This window comes from Ambystoma mexicanum, chromosome 9 (genome assembly GCF_040938575.1).
Source record: "Ambystoma mexicanum isolate Mex_15411 chromosome 9, UKY_AmexF1_1, whole genome shotgun sequence".
NCBI classification, from domain to species: Eukaryota; Metazoa; Chordata; class Amphibia; order Caudata; family Ambystomatidae; genus Ambystoma; species Ambystoma mexicanum.
This window is the reverse complement of record NC_090931.1, coordinates 663,607,132-663,626,796: the sequence shown is the minus strand read 5'-3', so window position 1 is coordinate 663,626,796 and position 19,665 is coordinate 663,607,132. Positions and strand designations below refer to the sequence as shown.

Sequence of the window (19,665 nt, the reverse complement as noted above, 5' to 3'; positions counted from 1 at the left end):
AAGAAAGAGTGGTTACCAACTATCATGACGCTCTTTTGGAAAGTCACCCCGGAATCAAAAAGACCATGGAGAAAGTTAAGAGATCATATTGGTGGCCTACTTGGAGAAAAGATGTCATTCAGCATTTGAAAACTTGTGGTAACTGCGCTCAAGACAAGAATCAAAAAAGGAAACCTGCAGGCTTGCTTCTTCCGTTAAGTGTGCCACCAACCCCCTGGCACACCATCTCCATGGACTTCATCACCGACTTGCCTCCTTGTGAAGGGTTTGACACGATCATGGTGGTGGTGGACTTGTTCTCCAAGATGGCACATTTTATAGCATTGAAAGGATTGCCATCAGCCGCAGTTCTGGCAAAAACCTTTTTGGAGAATATCGTGAGGCTGCATGGCTTTCCTACGGTGATAATCTCTGATCGAGGTAGCCAATTTGTTGCTAAGTTTTGGAGAAGATGTTGTGAACTGGCCAAAATCGATGTACGTTTGTCCACCAGTCATCACCCCCAAACTGACGGTCAAACTGAGCGAACCAATCAAACCTTGGAGCAGTACCTCAGGTGTATGTTGCATCAATTGGAAGACACCTGGCTAAATGTTTTGTGGATAACCGAATATGCATATAACAATTCTGTCCATTCCTCCACTGGTTTGAGTCCTTTCTACACCTTACATGGTCGACATCCACGCACCTCAGTTTACGATCCACCTGAACCGTTAGAAATGCCAGCAGTAAAATCCCTGCATGAAAAGATCACCACTGCCATCGCTCAAGCTCGAGAACAATTATCCATGGCTAAAGAATCCCAGAAGAAATTTGCGGATAACAAAAGAAGTGTGGCACCAGAATATGAAGTGGGGAATTTGGTTTGGCTAGCCACCCGAAATCTGACCTTGAAGGGGTCTAGAAAATTCCTTCCCCGCTTCCTGGGGCCTTTTGCGATTGAAAAAAATCATCAATCCCGTGGCCATTAAGTTAACCCTTCCAAAAAACACCCAAATGTGTCTAAAAACTGAAGTGCACAACTCGAAAGATTTTAGATTCCTAAATGTGTAAACTTAGTGTACCTAATGACGACAGAAAACACGAACACTACTGTTCCCAGAAACAATATTCTCCACACAACCCCCTTAGCTCTGTGAGGCAGATACAACTAGTATGGTTTTAGCATTCACTTGCGCACTAAGAACGAATGTGTGAAGAGCCCCTATGGCACCTTTAGTAATGGAGAAAACTAGATGAGTAAAAATACTTGCTGTGATACAAGGGGCGACAACTGGAACGAGCGCCTCGCAAATTCTCCTCACAATTACGCCAAAAGGAAAAGCGTATACTGCCAGCTTAACGCTGACGAACGCCAACTTCACACAGGGTTCACAGAAATAGGGACTGCGGACTGGACGGGAAAAGCAATAACCAGGGCACTACTAAAAGGGTATCTATGAAATACTAAGGAAGCTGAGGAATTCCTGTCAGAGGACTGAACCGCGGTAAGCGTTCGCTGAAACAGCTGAAGACGCGAAGCGCCGTTGAGCAAAGGGGAGGGGCTTAAATACTCAGAGTGACAGAAAACTAGACTGCTGGCCCAAACTAGAGGTTGTAACATCAGGCCGCCATGTTGGGTGATGAGGAAGAGTCTAACCTACTTATCCTTAGACCAGCAGGAAATCTTAGAAATTATTTTGCGAGGGAACCCCGTAATCATGACAGCACCAGCTTTCTGGCGCTCTTCATCAAATTCTGCCTGGGTGTCCAGGTCTTTCAGGATTAATTTATTGCTCTCCGCTTTCTCTCTGTCTAGTTGGCTTTGCAGGGTGGCTACCTGCTCTGTGCATGCCCTGTTGAGATGTATCTGTGCGCCAGCCTTTTCTGGCTCTGCAGTAGGGAGTCCAAACTATCTTGGTACTCCTTCTGTAGGGCCAGCATTCTGGTATCCTGGTCTGCCTTTTCCTGCTGCAGGATACCCATGTCCTCTTTTATTTTGATTATATATTGCCTACTTTCATTTTCTGACTCCTGGCTCCTCTGTAGCCTCAGCAGGGTCCAGATCAGTTTGGGCCTTTCCTAATGCCTGCAGTTGCTTACTTGCCAGATCTTGGCCTTCAGCCTATTTATCCTGTATGGCTCCAATATATAGACATGGATATGCCGCTAGTTTGGCAATCTTGTTTTGCTCCTCCTTTGCCTTAGGGGCCATATATAGTTCACTCAGGGCCATATGTAATGGATCCTGATCTTGCCATATATCTAATCCTGTTGCAGTGATCTGTTCTGTGATTGTCTGCAACCATACATTCTGATCCTGCTCTGTCCATTCACCTCTCACAAATAACTTATGCAATGGTGTTCTCTAGCCATATTGATCTCTACCAAAGTCGCCATTCTGGAAATATTGATTTCCTTCCTGACTTACAGAAGTTTTCTTTTATTTTTGCAAAACAGACCGTTTTCTTAGAGCGTTCCCTTTTGAGGGGTGCTTTTTACAGTGTAACACAGCGTGGTAGCCCAACAGGATTTATGTACCCTGTCAGTTAGCACACTGTATTAAGCTGTCACAAGTGGTATATCTAATTCAGAAATCCCACGCACGTGCCCCCAATCTGTAAGTGGTTTCAACCCAGCACTCCCCCTAAATCAATGCCTAGCGTGTGATGCCCAGCTGGAACCCTTAATTATATATTTTTATGTCTAAAGTTCTTTTATTTGTGAATGATGTACCCTTATATCACGCCCCTCTCTTTGGATCCCCCTCCCGGTCTCACTGAACCAAGAAGTAGGTTGTTTTGCAAAGGTAAAAGATTTATTGTATGAATTGAACAATATATATATATATATCACACTTTTATGAGTTTGAACAATATCCAGATATCACACTATTAATATTTATACAATGATCAGCGTTGATTGGTGGTATTAGAATCAACAATCTCTTTAATCAGTAGGAGTATGGATGAGAAGAATAATGTAGCATAGAATAAAACTTTGTGTGGGTTCAATGAAATGCAATGCTAGGAAAGTAATGCAGCACAGAAATAATACTTTTGTACGTTCAATCAAATGCAATGTAATCACTCTTTCCCCCCTGATACTACTCAATCCCCCCTAATATGCAATATAGAGATAGGAGAGAAAACGGGTTTCAGGAATAAACACTCTACAAATGCAGTTTCAATCCCAATTCCCCCAGCAAGCTTAGAGAGAAACCGGAATAATTTCAAAACAGGTAAACTGCTTTTGAATGTGATTTTAAATGAATGGGAAAAATGCTAAAAATGGATTTAATTCTCTAAATTGGATTCAAAACTAGTGGGTGTCGCTTTGGATAGTTCCAGGTAGACACTAGCAATGATGGTTGGATAACTAGCAGATAGGAAACTGAATTCAGAGGTTGAATTCAAGAAATAGCTATTTTACATGTGTTGAAATTGAGCCAAATGTAGATTCGTGGCAAACTTTTCAGAGGGCGAGAAACGCGATTACAGAAAAACTATAAGGAGTTGGAATGCGGTAGCATGTATGGTTCAAAAGTTAGAGGTTTTAGCAGAGGTCGATTTTTCTCAAAAAGAGTCAAGATTTTCAATGAAAGATGCGCTTTTGAATAATACAAACAATAATTTTCTTGGCACTAAGGAGGCTATGAAGATGCAAGATAACCAACGGTACAGCCACCAGAACAGGGCGCCTCCGCTCTGACTTTTGCCCGCCGAGACACTTGTCTTTCTTTAGCAAATATATTAGCGCAAAGATGATATTATCACTACAATTAACAAAGGACTATATGGATGAGGGAAAGATTCAGTACAGACAAAAGAGATTCTACAATGCAGTTCTGGATATGTTGGAATGGGTTGGATAGGATTACATAAGGATAAGAGATTGGCTAGGGACAATTCTATGCTAAATACTCACAACTATGGTTTTGGAATAGGCCTGTCAGGATCTGGTCAAAGGTTTTGGACTGGAATTCGGCTAGCCCACCAGACAGGATTCAGGCACCCGGTTCTGCACTCAGCACGGCACTCTGGTCTCTGCACGGCACTCTGGACTGGATCTGATGGGTTGGTTCTGGAGTTTACAGCTATCTGGTTTCAGCTCTGCTCTACTGGTTTGGATCTTGGGTTCTCGCAAGAGTTCTTGGCAAGAAGCAGAAAACAGCACAGCCAGGCTGTTCAATTTTTTTATGTGCCCGTGGAAGTCTGGGGTTAAAATCAGGTTGCAAGATTTTAAAGGCCAGCTGGGAAGGGTTCAGCTTTGGAATTGGGCCTTCTGCTTTCAGAGTTCTGGAGTCTTGGATCTGGGTTCTCCTGCAGAGCGCTTCACCAGTAAATCAGTTGATGGGTGAATATGTGTGTCTTTCTCTAGGTCCTAAACAGTCCCTATTTATCTATTTCCCAAAGGGGTGGATAGGTTTATTATACCAAGCCCACCCTCTAGGAATCCGATTGGTCAGAGTATTCCCTCTCTCCTGATTTGAGAAGGAAACCTAGTGTCATAGTGATGCTGCAATTTTCAATCCAGGGAAAAACCTCCCCTTTTGTTTCTACACAGAAAATCAATTTTTCATAGGAAGCATATCTACAATATCACCAACTTGCTAATAATACATATTCACATCACATATTTAATAAAGCACGTATCCGTCCGAGTCCCATCTTCTTGAGAGTTTCGGTTCAAAACTGACAGTTTTTCACGCTTTTGGCTGGTTACCCAGTGTCAGATCTGTACACATTTTTCCACATACATGCGCATGACATCTGAGCATAATCCTGTAAACTTTCATATTCCTAGCATGATCACAGTTGCTACAATATCAACATTTTAGTAGTCTGGTCTCTGAATATCGCACAGGGTTCAGAGTAGTTTCAAACTGTGAGCAGCATTTTTAGATGAACAACCTATAAAACACAGATTTTTCCAAATTGTTCACAGTTTTCTATGAGTCTTTTTCCAAAAAGATATTTCCTTGGAATTTCAGATACACATATCAGTCTAGCTCTGCCTCCAAGGTTTGGCTGGGCCAGAGCAACCTGAGCCACTCTTCCTTAGCAGTTGGTTTCTGTTGACGCCCAAATTTGCATTTCCTTTCAGTCAAGGAGGCCTTTTGTCTCCACTCAGAGCAACAGGCCAAAATCTCCTCCCACTTCCCTTAACAACTCAATGCCAGTTCCTGAGCAGAGAGCAAGAGGAAGATTCCTTTGTTTGGGGAGAAGCTGTGGAATGTCTTTGAAGTCCAGTGTAGCTGACATTAGTCCACTTTAAAACACTGTTTAAAAATGGGCTTTTCTAAAATACAATTTACATTTTCTACAAATATACACATAGATCTCTTCATTCCAGTCTTTTTAAAACATAGAAATTGAATTGTAGCAACCCATATTGCTTTTGATGGCAAGTCTCTTTTCTACAATTTGATTTTAAGACACAAGTTTTAAACTGAGAGTATAAGTAATGAGAGCTTCTGACACAGGCGAGCGGAGGTACTGCACTCATATCTGACATATTTTTCCAAGCAAGCACCTTTTGAATGTGGATTTTTTTATGATGAAAGGTGTCTCTCCTGACATTGTGCTTATGGGGATTCCTTAAATAAGGTGATGGTGAACACCCCACAAGGATGTTGGATCTTCTCTGCTGTTTGGGAGCCATGATTTTGCACTTTCAACAGCCAAGGAAAAACGGATTTTAAAACACTTCAGAGTTTTCCTTGGAATGTAGCACTGCCTTTTCAAGCAGTTCTATTTCACTCTGTGGGCCGCCCAATGCCAGGTTTTGGCAGTGTGGTCTCCTGTTTTACCACTGACATAGGCAGAATTTTTCAGGTTTTCCTGCGCACTTCTCAGATTTTTAGTGCGCTTTTTGGCGGCCCTTCTGTTGTTTTTGATTAAAGAAACACACAGTGATGTTGCAGGGCAGAGCCAGTGGGTCAGAACATCCCACAACCTACTCAATGCTCTTTCCAGCACGACTCAGAGTTCAACATGGTTGAAAAGTACATTTCTTCCAGACGCCACAGGAGTCAAACGCATTCCTCGATCGAACAGGATGTCCCGGGCTAAACCCAACCAGGCACAAGCGTAAAGAGGAAGAATCCACAGAAACCCAACATAACAAATATAAGGTCAGTGGCATGAAACCCACGTACAAATCACAGCAACCTTATTGAAACAAACATGGGAGTTAAGCACTCCGAGGCCGTGCAGCTTGGGAAGCCCCTGGTACCCCTTGTTCAGAAAAGTTATCTCAACAGTTCATTGTTAATGGGTGGGAAATCAGGTGACGAACACGCACCGTTGCAGCTCGTACCCCGATCAAGTGAGCAAACAGGCGAGTTGGGGGTTGCCCGTGTAAGGAAGGAAGTTGGAGAATGGGTTGGGAATGCGCCTCCGAACCACCGACCCCTGCAAGCCACCATGCAGTGCCGTACCCCCTCTTCCGAACGCTATGGGGACCTTCAGCAATCAGTCGTAGGCGTCGTCCACAGTGCCCTGCGTCCCCTCAGGTCGGATTCAACAATATCAGCTTAAACATGCAAGCCAAACAAGCAATTCAAAGTCGCCACATGGAACTTTAGAGGAGGCAACCTCCCTTCTAAAACAAGGAAGATCCTTCAAGACTTGAAGAGACAGGAAGTAGATGTGGCCATGATTCAAGAAACACATCTGCTCCCTGGAAAAGAACACCAATGGGCCCGAAACTGGGGCTGTCATAGATACTTCTCCTCATACTCGTCATACGCCAGAGGAGTGGCGATCCTGATTAGTCGGAAGACCGGCTTCCGGTTGATAAACACCAAGAAAGACACCGAAGGTAGATCACTCTTAGTGAGAGGGATTGTAGCAGGCAAAGAAATCATTTTTGTCAACTCCTACGGCCCCAACGTAGATGGGGCAAACAACTTTGACTGGGTGCTCACACACCTCTCAGTACAAGTCTCTACGACGATCATTTTGGGGGGCGATTTGAACACTGCCCTAGACACCGTGAAAGACAGGTCACGGAATACGACACTGCCAATCTCTAAAGCCAGCCTCCAGGTACAGGAAATTTGCAGAGCCTACGATCTTGTGGATGTGTGGAGACACTGTAATTGGGAGCAGCGCGACTACACGTTCCACTCGGCAGTGCACAACACCAGCTCTAGAATAGACTACCTGTTCATATCTGCTAGGGGTCCTCTCCATTCGGGGCCCTGTCAAATTCTACCTAAAACCTTCTCCGATCACTCTCCGGTAACCCTCATCTGCACCCCGTCCGCCACCAAATCTCGCTTGCTGCACTGCCGCTTGAAAACCAGGATCCCTGCAAGACCAAGTTTTTGCACCCGAACTGTGTGACGAAATCTCGACATTTATGGAAACAAACCTGGGCACAGTAGCTTCGATGAGCACGATTTGGGAAACGCTAAAGTGTTTCATAAGAGGTGTCTGCCTGGCTAAGGAGAACGGCATCCTTAAACTGATCCGACGGGAACTAACCTCCAGTGAGGAATGATTAAAGCACCTCGAACTCCAGTGTTCCACCACGAATTATTCACGCTCCCAAGCAGCACTTAAAGAAGAGCTACAGACGTTCAGAGCCACAGCAGAACGTGAATTAAAATTCCTGGGCCGAAACAGACAGGTCCGTCAATACGGTGAAGGACAAAAACCAGGAGCCCTCCTTGCAAAACTGGTAAAGGCTGACAGGAAGCTGACGACAGTCGAAAGGATACGCTCCAGACAAGGCACGATCATGCACACAGATGAGGAAATAGTAGAAGAATTCAAACCCTTTTACCAAGACTTGTACACCTCAAAATACAACTCGGACATGGACACCCTACGCAGGTACCTCAAAGACACTGAACTCTACTGTGTAGAGAGAGAGCTGCGTGAACCCCTCAACAAACCCATCACGTCAGAGGAGCTAATTGAAGCCATCAAAACTCTCCCAAGCACCAAAGCCCCGGGGCCCGATGGCCTAACGGGAGAATTTTACAAAGCCTTCACAAATACCCTGGCTCCCCTACTTGCAGAGGTGTACAGTGAGGCGTTAGAAACAGGTTCCCTCCCACAGTCTTCCCGTGAGAATATAATCCTATTACACAAGACTGGCAAACCCCCAGAAGAATGTGCATCGTATAGACCCATATCTCTACTCAACCTCGATAATAAGATATTGGCGAAAATATTTACAAATAGGTTACTGCCACTGATGCCCGGTCTCGTGCTCGCGGATCAGGCGGGATTTGTGCCCGGTCGCAGTACGACAATCGGCATCAGAAGGCTGTTTGGAATTGTCGAGGCCCTTGACTCCACTCACCAAGCCATCGCAGTTCTGCTCGACGCCGACAAGGCTTTCGACTCGGTAGAATGGCCCTTCCTATTCGCAGTGCTCACCTAGATGGGCCTAGGTGCCCGATTCATTAAACTCATCTCCTTATTATACAACCCCCAAGCTACCATATTAGTGGGATCTGCGAGATCTTCCCTCATCAAACTACGAGGCACCAGACAAGGGTGCCTGCTTTCAGCGTTAATATTCGTATTAAAAATGGAACCTCTGGCGTCTAACCTGAGATCCCTGCAACTCCACAGGGGGCTTAATATCGGTCCACACAGGTTGATCATATCCCTCTATGTGGACGATGTAGTGTTATTTATACGCGACCCTGTTGAAAATCTGAACCCCGTCATAAGGGAAGTAATAAAATTTGGGGCAATATCTGGCCTAAAAATCAATCACACTAAATCAGTCATATTCCCGCTCACTTCAGCCACCAGAGCATTCACTGACGACTATCACTTTGCATGGGAGACCTCAGAAGTACGCTATTTGGGGCTATTGATGTCACTAAATTACCATAATGTATTCCGAGATAACTATACGGCAGTAGTAAAAACACTGCAGGAGAAAGTAAACCATTGGAAATCTCTCCCGCTAACCCTGTGGGGTAGAGCCTCACTAGTCAAAATGGTGATCCTACCAAAACTACTATATCTATTCTCCAACATCCCCATTTTAATCCCACAATCCTTTCTGAAGAGAATTAAAAGTGTAGTCCTCGAGCTGCTAATGGCGGGCAAACCAGCCAGAGTCACTCACTCAATGCTGATACTTCCAGTATCCAGTGGGGGATTAGCTCTCCCAGATTTGGAGAGAGATTTCTGGGCAGCTCAGGCGCAGTTCCCCAGCTACCGGTCCGCCACGCACTTCGTCAGACCACACGTGCTAATAGAGCGCGCCCTAGTGACTCCCAACTTATTGAGGGCGGTCGTCATTAGTCAGCTCCCAGTACCAAATAATACTATGAACGTGGTCCTCGCGACCTATGGGAACTGGAAGAGACTTGCACAAAAATACAAAGTTCAGGTGGGGTACTCGCCCCTCCTCCCGGTTAAATTCATACAGGGATGCCTCTGACTTCGGAAAGGGTCTTCCATCAATGGGTGGAGAAACTGCAGATAAACACTCTGGGTGACCTGTTCCGTGAGGGAACCTTTATTACGCCCCAACAAGCAGCGGAGAGAGGGGGCAACACCTGCCTGGACAAGTTTCTCTACTTTAGAACCAGATATACCCTCCAAGCACTTTTCCCCACCTTCCCGCAACAACCTCCAACATGGCAACTATTGCATAATGTGATCCAGGCACAAGGCGAAGGTAGACTAGTCTCAACCATCTACAAATCCATTTTAATAGACACAGTACCCGTCAACACACGCACGAAAACAAGATGGGAGAGGTCCCTCCAGTTGGCAATCCCGGATGCGGAATGGACATATATCCTGCGACAAACACAAAAAATAGCTCTCAATTCACGTCTCAAGCAAATCCACATTAACTTCTTACACCATACGTACTTTACCCCCGCCAAAAAAAGTAAACAGCAACCAGATTCACCAGCAAAGTGTGAAAGGTGCGGAAACTTAACAGCCGACTTTTTCCACCTCGCATGGGACTGCCCCAAGCTGACACCATTCTGGACCCAGGTCCTTCAGATTACATCAGCAATAGTAGGAGTGGAGGCACAACCCGTGTTAGGGAGAATTCTCTGTAAAGGCTATTTCCCAAACCTAGTGAGTCCCCCAGCAACTTTGCTGGATTTTTGGGGTTTATTTTTTTCTCCTGCTAAGAGTGAGACTCTTTTTCTCCCACTCTTAGGTATGATTTGAGAATGTCCTTTGACTTTGTAATGTGTTTTATGAGCTATGGGGTCTTTTATTCCATAGGGCTTCATGTGTTTTTGGTATGTGTGTTACACAGCACCCTCAGTGCAGTAACACAGGGGTGTCATAGTGACCCCCAAACATAGACTCCATACCCTGGGACTGACTACTGTCTCCCAGGGAATGTAAAGTCACCATTGACTTTACTAGTCTTAAATTGTGAACAGAACCAGTACAAACCATCATATTGTGGAAGTACTGGTAGGGGTAATTTGATTGCCCCTGGGTCTGTTTTCCAAGGGGGCACTGTCCAGTCCCCCCCTTGTCGAGTTTCTGGCTGGTGGCAGTGGTTACCACGCGAAATATTCCACCGGAATATTTCCTATGGGATTTTCCCATTCATTTTTTTAAACGCACCACTTTTTTTGGTGCAATGTTAAAGATACCACCGGGGTATTTATTTAATATTTATTCCCCGGTTGGGTCTTTTTGCCAGGACTCGGTTTTAAAATGGCGTTTGTGTTCACCTCTGTAACTCCAACCCAAGTCGAGCCCTTTGTTCCACTTTTGGCGGGCTTCTGCACAGAAGCCTCCAAAAGTGGTGCCACTCTGTTTGGGTCTACAGGATGTGTGGGAGGGGACGAATAGGCACCCTGGACTGAGCTGCCTTGGCAACTCAAGTCGCACTCTTGTGTGATTGGCCCCTTAGCATGTTTGATTGACAGCTAGGCTGATGAATGGGGGTTTTCTGCATAAAAGCAGGGCTTTGGGGACTGGAACTTGAGAAGTCGCCACAGGACCTAAAGAATCCAAAGAGGGGAGAAGCTGAGTCATCTACGACGACGACGCCACCGGTGGAGCCCTGCTGTACGAAACTCACCACTTTCCCGACGACAGAGAAGATCTTCTTCAAGGAGAGTCTTCTTCCCTTTGAGCTGGTGGGACCAACCAGTAAGCCTTTCTGGATCGTCTCGTGGTCAAATCACCTGTGCCAAGCACCCCGGCGGCTGAATAGCCACGCTTCACCACTACCGCGAATAAAAGGGTAGTACCTTTTAACCGGGAAACTCCGCTGCTGGTTTCTTCCCTGGCAGTGCAACTACCTCCAGCTTTCCTCCATGTCGAGATCTTCTCTTCCCCTGGACGAAGCCGCGACTTGCACCCGCTGCCAGGAACAACTGCCCCCGCTGGAGCTATCTCACCATTTCAGGTACTGTGTCCCACCTGGTCTCCCTTGCAACAGACTGTCCAAGGTGTCCCGTAAATCCTTGACTCTCTATCCTGGGGTGACCTCGGACCCATTAACATTACCTATCTAACTTGATCCAACCTTTTTTTGACTTTTCTGCAAAGACTTTGAGTGCATTTCCACTGTGTGATCTTGGGCACATTCCGCCTTGCTCTCTCCAAGAGTGGGCCTGGCCTATGAACTTTTTGCTCTACAGTAGACCCTGCCTTTCTTGACTTGCTGTGGTTCTTTAAAAGTGTTGGTACTGTGTGATTTTCCTATTCTGCCTTTTCTCTCCTTTTTTTTTTAAGAAATGATTGGAGTGCCATCTAGGGTTATGCGCTCACCTCTGTTTTGCTAAATAAGTGGTGTCTTAACCTAGACTTGTCGAATAATTAATTAGGGAGGTGTATATATTTCTAGTGACTGTGTTTGAACTTGCTTGACATATTAGTGCCAGTGTATTTTTACAAGTGTTTTTTAAATAAATAATTATATACTTTTATATCAAAGCGCTGGTCAGTGTTTGCTTGTACTACTGTATTTCTAGCCCTATTGTGTATACTCTATACACTGCCTAACTCTTCTTGAGAGAAGTCTGACTGCTCAGCCACAGCTACCAGGTAAATCTGGGTGGTACAGACTGCTACCAATTGGGTTTACTGCTAACACTGTAGTCTTAAACGTTTTGCAGTAGTCCCTAAGGGAACTGCACAGGTTTCTGCCTAACACCCCGTACCAACGGTGGCATTGCTTGGGATGATGAAACAACTCTCACCAGCAATAAGGAAACTGACAGGTGTACTGTTGACCCTAGCTCGTAGGAGAGTCGCCATGTCCTGTGGTCGGGGTCCGGCCCCGACGGTAGCAAACTGGCGTAAAGACATTCTCTACGGCCAAGACGTAGAGTCAGACTTCATCAAGACGTTGCCCCAACACGCTCGTCCCCCCGATATCTGGGGTCCACTCGTGACATATCTAATCAACGAGGCAGACTAGGACACATCATCCTTGTCAGGAGGGCACAGCACCAATGACATTGATACTTAACTTACCCAAACACAGGAACCAGCGTGTTTACTGATACGCACAGAGGAGGAAATGACCTATCAATGATTTCAGTAGACTGGGGGGGAACGAACAGAAGGGGGGGTTGGGTTGGCGCATGGGTAAGACGACCTACTGTGGGTGTGATGTGTAACAGTTTGAAAAATTCTAAAAATAAAGTTCTTAAAAAAAATAATAGAGGTAACATTTAACAAAAGTGATGATAAAGACTCCAAGAAAACCTCAAGAGCAGAACACGCGGGGTTCCAGTAAAGGTTCACAATAATTCATCTCTCCCATGGTAGGCACTTTTTAAGCCCTACTCTCACAGCCAGGAAACCAGGGAGATAAATGGATATTTTTTCAAGATTTATTACGATTGCATTACAGGTGGCAATCCGACCCTCCGGACGGCAACAGTTACAGGTAATTGTTCAACTATCATGAATTTGTCCATTTTGATGGTTCTGGTCAGCCAGGTTTCCTGAAGTAATGTTAACTCATACTTACCAAAAACTGTTTCTCTCATTACCTTATTTATGAAGCTCTTGAAACCCTGCGTGTTCCAACTAAGCACAACCACTCTCCATTTAACTAAAGCATGGTAATACCTTCATTCAATTTCTGAAAAAGTAGTTTTAAAATATCGGGCAACAAAGACCATACTTTACTCTTACTATCTAAAAAAGAGCGGGCCTGAACATCATCAAAGACCCCCTGTATCCCTTTTCCTGGTTTGTTTTTTCCTGCATAGTACAGCGATTCTGAATATTCAGATGAATTTCTATTACTGTTAAGATTATGAGAGGAACACTTTTTTTACAGGAATATGATTTGTAATGTCATAGCCCAACTTTCTGAAATCTTCCTCTGCTACTAATAATGCATTCGTCCCCATACATGGTTCATTTTCTCCACTTCCACCACTGAACTACACTAACACTTGTGCCAGAGACAAAACATTTATTTAACCTCAATGCTCAACACACCTGTAGTAAGGCTGTCTGTGTGGGACACATTTAATCAACAAGAAGATGTACATTTCCATTGCGTAGGACACATTTCTAGAGAACTAACCTCCTAGCTATGGCCAATGAAATATAAATATGCCTACCCTCCTTGACAGATGTACTAAAACCATAAAATTGCAATGGACATGAAAAGCTCACCGGTAAGGGCTCAGTGTGCCTTTGGTTGGCAGCGCCGCTTGCACTGCAGACTTGGTGAGTTTGAGTTTCTTGAGCAGGGAATACTGCCGGATCCTGTACAGAAGCTCAGCGACCAGGAATTGCTCGTCTTCGTCCACTCGGTCTTGTTCGATGAGGAGCTGGAAGAACTTCTCTGCCGATGTTGCATCTTGTAGTTTCTTTCCAGGGAGAATATCGCTGCAGAAGAACTTCAAGGCCTCCACTTCCTCTTTCCCCAGGTCATCGCAGATTTCCAGGAGCAAGCTACGGAAGGACAAGCCTTTTGGCTCGCCCATGGCCTGCCCAGACTACGACCGGAGGCCCAGTGGCTGAAAAGAGGGTAAGTTGGTGCGAGCTGTTAGATCTCACCTCAAGATTACTACTTTACTTTTTCATATGATATTTGGAATATTCAGAGGACAAAGACATTAAAATCATCTACGTGTTAACAAAGCTAAGAAAAGACAGATTCTAGAGAAATGTTCTTGCTCTGAAATCTTCAAAGATAGTTACAATTACACCCGCATGTGATACAATTTAACACATATATCGTCGTGCATATTCACATAAAGAGCAGTGGTTTAGGAGACGGGACTCCTGGTTCCATAGAGGACTACCTAAGGTCTAGGCTTAGATGCCTAACTTTACCAAATGTGTGATCATGGCCTAAAAAAACTACATACCCTGTTGCATCTGATCCTCCCTTCTCTTCTAGAAGTGCTTAGAAGAGGGCTAACCCCCACTACAGGGCACTAAATAAAACCAATGCGCATTTACAGAAATTGTCTTGTAATTTAAAGCAGCAATAGCATGGTGAAGTAAAACTCCTTCCAATGTAGTTGCAAGTCCAACCAAGATCCCTTTGAGGGGTGGAAGAGTTCAATGGAAATCTCTGGCAGGGGGTACGGGGTGGGGGAGTGTTAATCTATGTTTGGAGAGCACACTTCTAGAGCGCTTGCTGAGAGAACTCGTAAATGAGGCAAAAGATCTTCCGTTCTACTCAACATTGTAAGTCAGCCCTCTTCGCTCAAGCTCCTTGCTCCAGTTACTTCAGGTGTGATAATGATCAGTGCCAAGAGATCTTTAGACCATGGTGTGCGCTATATAGATTATATTATTCACATATTATTCACATACATTATCTCTCTCTCTCTCTCTCTCTCTCTCTCTCTCTCTCTCTCTCTCTCTCTCTCTCTCTCTCTCTTTCTCTCGTCTAACACCCCTCTGTCATTCTGTGGGGAATCAATGTGTGGGGCTACAAGTGGGATACAGGAAAAGGCAAATGCAAGTCCTCTGGTGTTGATAATTGCGGGCAGGAAAGTACTTGAGTGTCTGTGTGGTTCTACGTAGGTAGTGGTAGAGAAACCTTGGGTGTGTTTCATCAAGAAGCGAGAGCCCAAGATCGAGAAATTGTACTTGGCGGGTCTAGTTAGGCAGCGTTGGCAGAGAGATGATATCCAACTAGAGAAGTAAGCAATGGTGTTGTTCCAATAATGCACTGTGTTTTTAGGTAGCTTGGTGGCGTGTGAGAGGATTTCTTGTGCAAGTGTTGTAAGGAGGAGATAGATGAAGATTCAAATTGTGGTTGGGGTCTCTGTGGACAAAGGTTATTGGTGTTCTGGTTTTGCTTACAGGAGCATTGTCTAATGTTCCATTTCATATTCCGAGCAGTATTGGTCCGATTCCGTGGGGAGACTGGCCCGAATGGAGTCTGGCCTCCCAAAGTCTTTCGCCAATGAGAAGAGTGTAGATTCATGGCACGGTTATGTGGCTAGGCAGAGGAGGTTCTGTCAGCTCGATGTTACCAAGAGTTGGTATGAGCTTTTGTTGGTTGAGGATTTTATGCTCGTCTTGTGCTGCTATCCGTTGAACAACCAGATTTTCAGGCATTTTCTACAGGTCGATTGGTTTGCCTCTGTGCACTGACGTCTGGGAATAGAATTCCAGAGTTTGGTTAAGAGAAAGAAGGAATAAATAGTTTATATGATTTTGCCTCTGATACTTCTCTGCCATAGCTGGCAGAACTTTGAAATAGGATAAACTGCCGTTCTGGGCGCAAAATAGTGTAGAAAGACTTTAACCAAAGGGACATTATAGTTGCAGTGCCAAACAACAACACAAACCCTACTGGCTGTAGCTCACCTTTTCTTACATTAGGACCCATAGCTGGCATATTGGTCGTATTTTCTTGTTTTGCACCATAACAATAACATCCCTTTAACCAAAGTTGTTTCACTTAAAAAGAAATACATACATTAATAAAAATACAGTGCCTATGTTTGACCTCTACGGGCTACACATAAATCCATGTCTAGTGAAGTTTATCTTCAGCAGTGTGTATTTATTTTTTACCATTATATACATACTATAGCTGTTAAACCAGGAGAAGAAGTGTCACTCTCTTTGCAGAGAATTTTTTACTTCTCATGACATCACATATGCCAATACAAACAGCACGCGCCTAAACTCACTCACAACAGGACCTTCGCAACAAAACAGAGACAATAAAAAATACAAGTTCCCCAAACTGGTTAGAATTGGTTAAAATTGGTTTAATTTAAATTAAAAAAATACATTGCAGAACCTGTAAAAATTCAATTGTGGACCTGATTTCACCATACACATACCCGTCATGGGCAGAGCATGGTAGTAGCCGAGTTATGATAGTTTTAAGATGGTGGCAGCACTCATGTGGGTCCAATCTAAACTTTAACTGGTGTATTTTTGATTTTGGCATTTTGCAATCAACCATAACGCCCCGTTGAGAACTGGACATAAAATCAGCCTGCGTCAAGGCATGGACGGGCATATGGATGGGCATGCACGAGAAAGGTTGTAGCGGCAGGAATCAGCGCTATATACGGGAGTTGGTATCTTATGCCTAGCGATCCATATCAAAGGGGGCAGCAGCAGGAGAGGCTGAGATAAGGAGGCCACGGTGAAGCGAGTACCGAAAAGCAGACAGGACGCCAGCAGCGAGAAAAAGCTCCACGGCAGGAAAAGTGAAGACTGCGGAGAATGTCAAAGCAACCGCAGGAGACCGGTGAGAAGGGAAGCGGGACACTGGGGCACTTCACAGCATAGACCGCGCAGCACGCAGGGGCAATATAAAAGCGAACCTGAGCAAGGGAACCGGATCACTGAAAATATCATAAAGGGAAACTAGTGAAGAGGGCGTTGAAGACCCTATGGTTTAAGGTGCAAAACTGACATATGTTTAAGAAGTTCTGGCAGGCGAGTATACCAGGCAACGTGGGGCGAGTCTGAGACCTGCACCCAAGTGTGTATGTTGTAAAAGCCCTGGCAGGAGAGTACACCAGGCAACGAGATTGCGAGTCAGGGACCCAAACTCAAGTCGAACACTGTGAAAGCCCTGCCAGGAGAGTATGCCAGGCCTGGGAGAAGGGTAAAAGCACAAGGGAAGACTCATACCCCTTGAGTGCAGCTATACAAGGAAGCCCTGGCAGGAGCGTATACCAGGCATGAAAGACCTCTGAAAGTACAAAGTGAAAGTTGTGAAAGCCTGACAGGAGAGTACACCAGGCAATATGAATATACTGTAAGAATTGGAAGAGGAAGAGTGACCTCTTAAGATTGTGTAAACTCTAGGGGAAGGGAACCATACCCCCTGGACAAGAAGCCCGACTACTTTGTGTAATCAATGAGCAACAGAAAATCCCTTGAGTCTGTTAAACCCTGGGGAAGGGAGCCATGCCCCCTGTATTGGAGAACTGTATAATACAGAGGAAATGAACTGTGTTTGTGAACTATACTGAAGCTGAGAAACTTGGGGGAAGAGAGCCCCCTCCTAAGGATTGTGGAACTTTGATTATTTTGTTTCTTTCTGCACCCTTTTGGAACTTTGTGTTGGAACTGTGGAAAGAACCACCTTTAACCAGTTGAAAGACTATATCCCATTTCACATTATTTTAGGTTTAGAATGTAAGGGTCAAGTTAGGATTTCAGACATAGGACGGAGAACTCTTTTGCTTGTAGAGGTTCTGACATTGGCATGCTTTAGTTCATTGAGGCAGGGAAACCCCTCATAGTGGTAGGGCGATGATAGGTAATTCTCCAACCCTCTTTTTACTTTAATAAAAGTTTGTATCAATCAACATAATGCCCTTGTGTCCGAGTCTTATTGCTGATTCATTACAGTGCCTTGTTGTGTAGTCAACCAACACAAGGAGATATTTATGTGCCCTAGTGGAGGGGTCCACAAGGGCACACAATGTCCATTCATATGTGGTGGAAGGATTCCTGAATCAGGGGCAAAGGTTGGAGGGTAGCATTAGGTACATTGGCCACTTTTTTTTTTAAACCTTTATTTTTTGCTGTCGAACGCAGTCTAACTCACACACAGTCAATATTTACATCTGCAAACCTCAATGTGCACAAAAATATAAATTAACATTAGAACTGAGGTGTATATGAAGGCATGTATTCAGGCCATTTCGCAATTTCTGGTGCCATGTATAATTTACTCAATGTCTTCTTCAGACTCCTCCCCATCAGTGTTAAGATATCGTCTCAGGGGACCCCAAATGTCTTTCAGCCTGCAGGAGGTAACTATCCCTCTTATGTAGGTTTGTTCGCAGTCTTGTACCCTTATGAGGTCCTTCAGCCACTCGTGTAATGTAGGAGCAGTTCTAGCTTTCCATGCCTCGAGAATGTTCCTCTTGGCCACTGCGTTAGATATTGCGAAGAATCTGCGGGACCTGATGAGATTTTGCCTATGTCTCCCAATAAGTATTTCAGTGGGGTGCCCGGTATATGCCTGTCTAGTGTCTCACTCATGGTCTTGGCAACGTCTTCCCAGAATTGTTTGACCGGTTGACACTCCCAGTACATGTGGATAGAGTTAGCATCAGGGGCATTGCATTTGGGACAACATATTTGCCTGGAAGTGTCGAATTTGGCCATTTTACTGGGCGTAATGTGCAGGTGGTTCAGGATTTTGAATTGTATTAGTCTAAGGCTGGAATTCATGGAGATGGATTTAGTGTATTGGCAGTATCTGGCCCATTGTGGTTCCTGTATACTAATACCAAGAACCCTTTCCCATTTTTCCTTCATTTTGTTAATGGATGGGGTGTGTGCTTGCACTGCTTTATATAATGTAGATATGCCTCATTGAAAACCCTCAGGCGACATGGTTGTGATCAGGAATGGGTGTGAGGTCGGTTCCGCTGGGAATGTTGGCCAGTTCTTTGTCATAGCTGCTTTAAGGCGATGATATTGTAGTGCCGTAGTGAGGCCCGCGACCTACCTTTCCTTGGACCATCCCTAGTGTTGCAAAACCTCCCGTCTGGGTATAGGTCTCCCAACTTCATTTCAGTGTTGGGATCCCATTTTTTTTGTGTCGTTGAGTCCGTTGTAGGTATTAGGTCTGGGTAGTGCCACAGGGAAGCATGAGGCCAGTAGGGATCTTCGGAATAAATATGCCCATGCTCTCACCGTGGATTTCAATGGATCTATCTCCCCTTTATCTCTTTTGCTTTCGGCAAATATCATAGATTGCAATATGATCGGGGAGGCTGCGAATTTCTACGCTTGTATATGTGCATATCGTTCGGTGGTTTCGGACCAGTGCTTTGCAAAGTGTGCCTGTGCTGTGTAGTAATATAGTAGAAAGTCCGGAGCCGTCAGCCCTCCTGTTTCAAATCTCTCGCACATCTTGGGCCAACTGTGTCTCACGGTGCCCCCTCCCCATACAAAAGTGGAATCCAGTTTCTGTAGTAGAGTAAAGAATTGTCTGCCAGGCCATATTGGTATATTGCTGAATAAATATAATAATTTCGGCACTACTACCATTTTCAGCAATGCAATGCGGCCATATATCGATATTGGGAGCTTGTCCCAAACTTTGAGTTTCTGCTCCAGTACTGTTAGGTATGGTTCATAGTTTTCAGAGTATAGTGTGTGACTGTCTGTGGCCATAGATGATCCCAAGGTAGCGTGCTGTGTTTGGGGACCATCGGTACTGAGCAGTGGCTGGAGATTGTACAGTGGCCCTTGTAAGGGGAATTATTTCTGCTTATTTATTTTGTATCCAGAG

General features: G+C 44.8%; 1 protein-coding gene across 1 annotated transcript in view; it reads right to left on the bottom strand.

Moving 5' to 3' along the window:
* The window catches only part of LOC138488472 (caspase-10-like), a 254,906-nt gene that overhangs the window by 199,547 nt on the left and 35,694 nt on the right, over positions 1–19,665 (bottom strand). The window contains exon 2 of the mRNA XM_069615456.1: positions 13,590–13,936. Within this exon, the coding sequence (XP_069471557.1) occupies positions 13,590–13,903 (314 nt within the window). The 5' untranslated portion in view covers positions 13,904–13,936. The remainder of the gene's footprint in view (positions 1–13,589; positions 13,937–19,665) is intronic.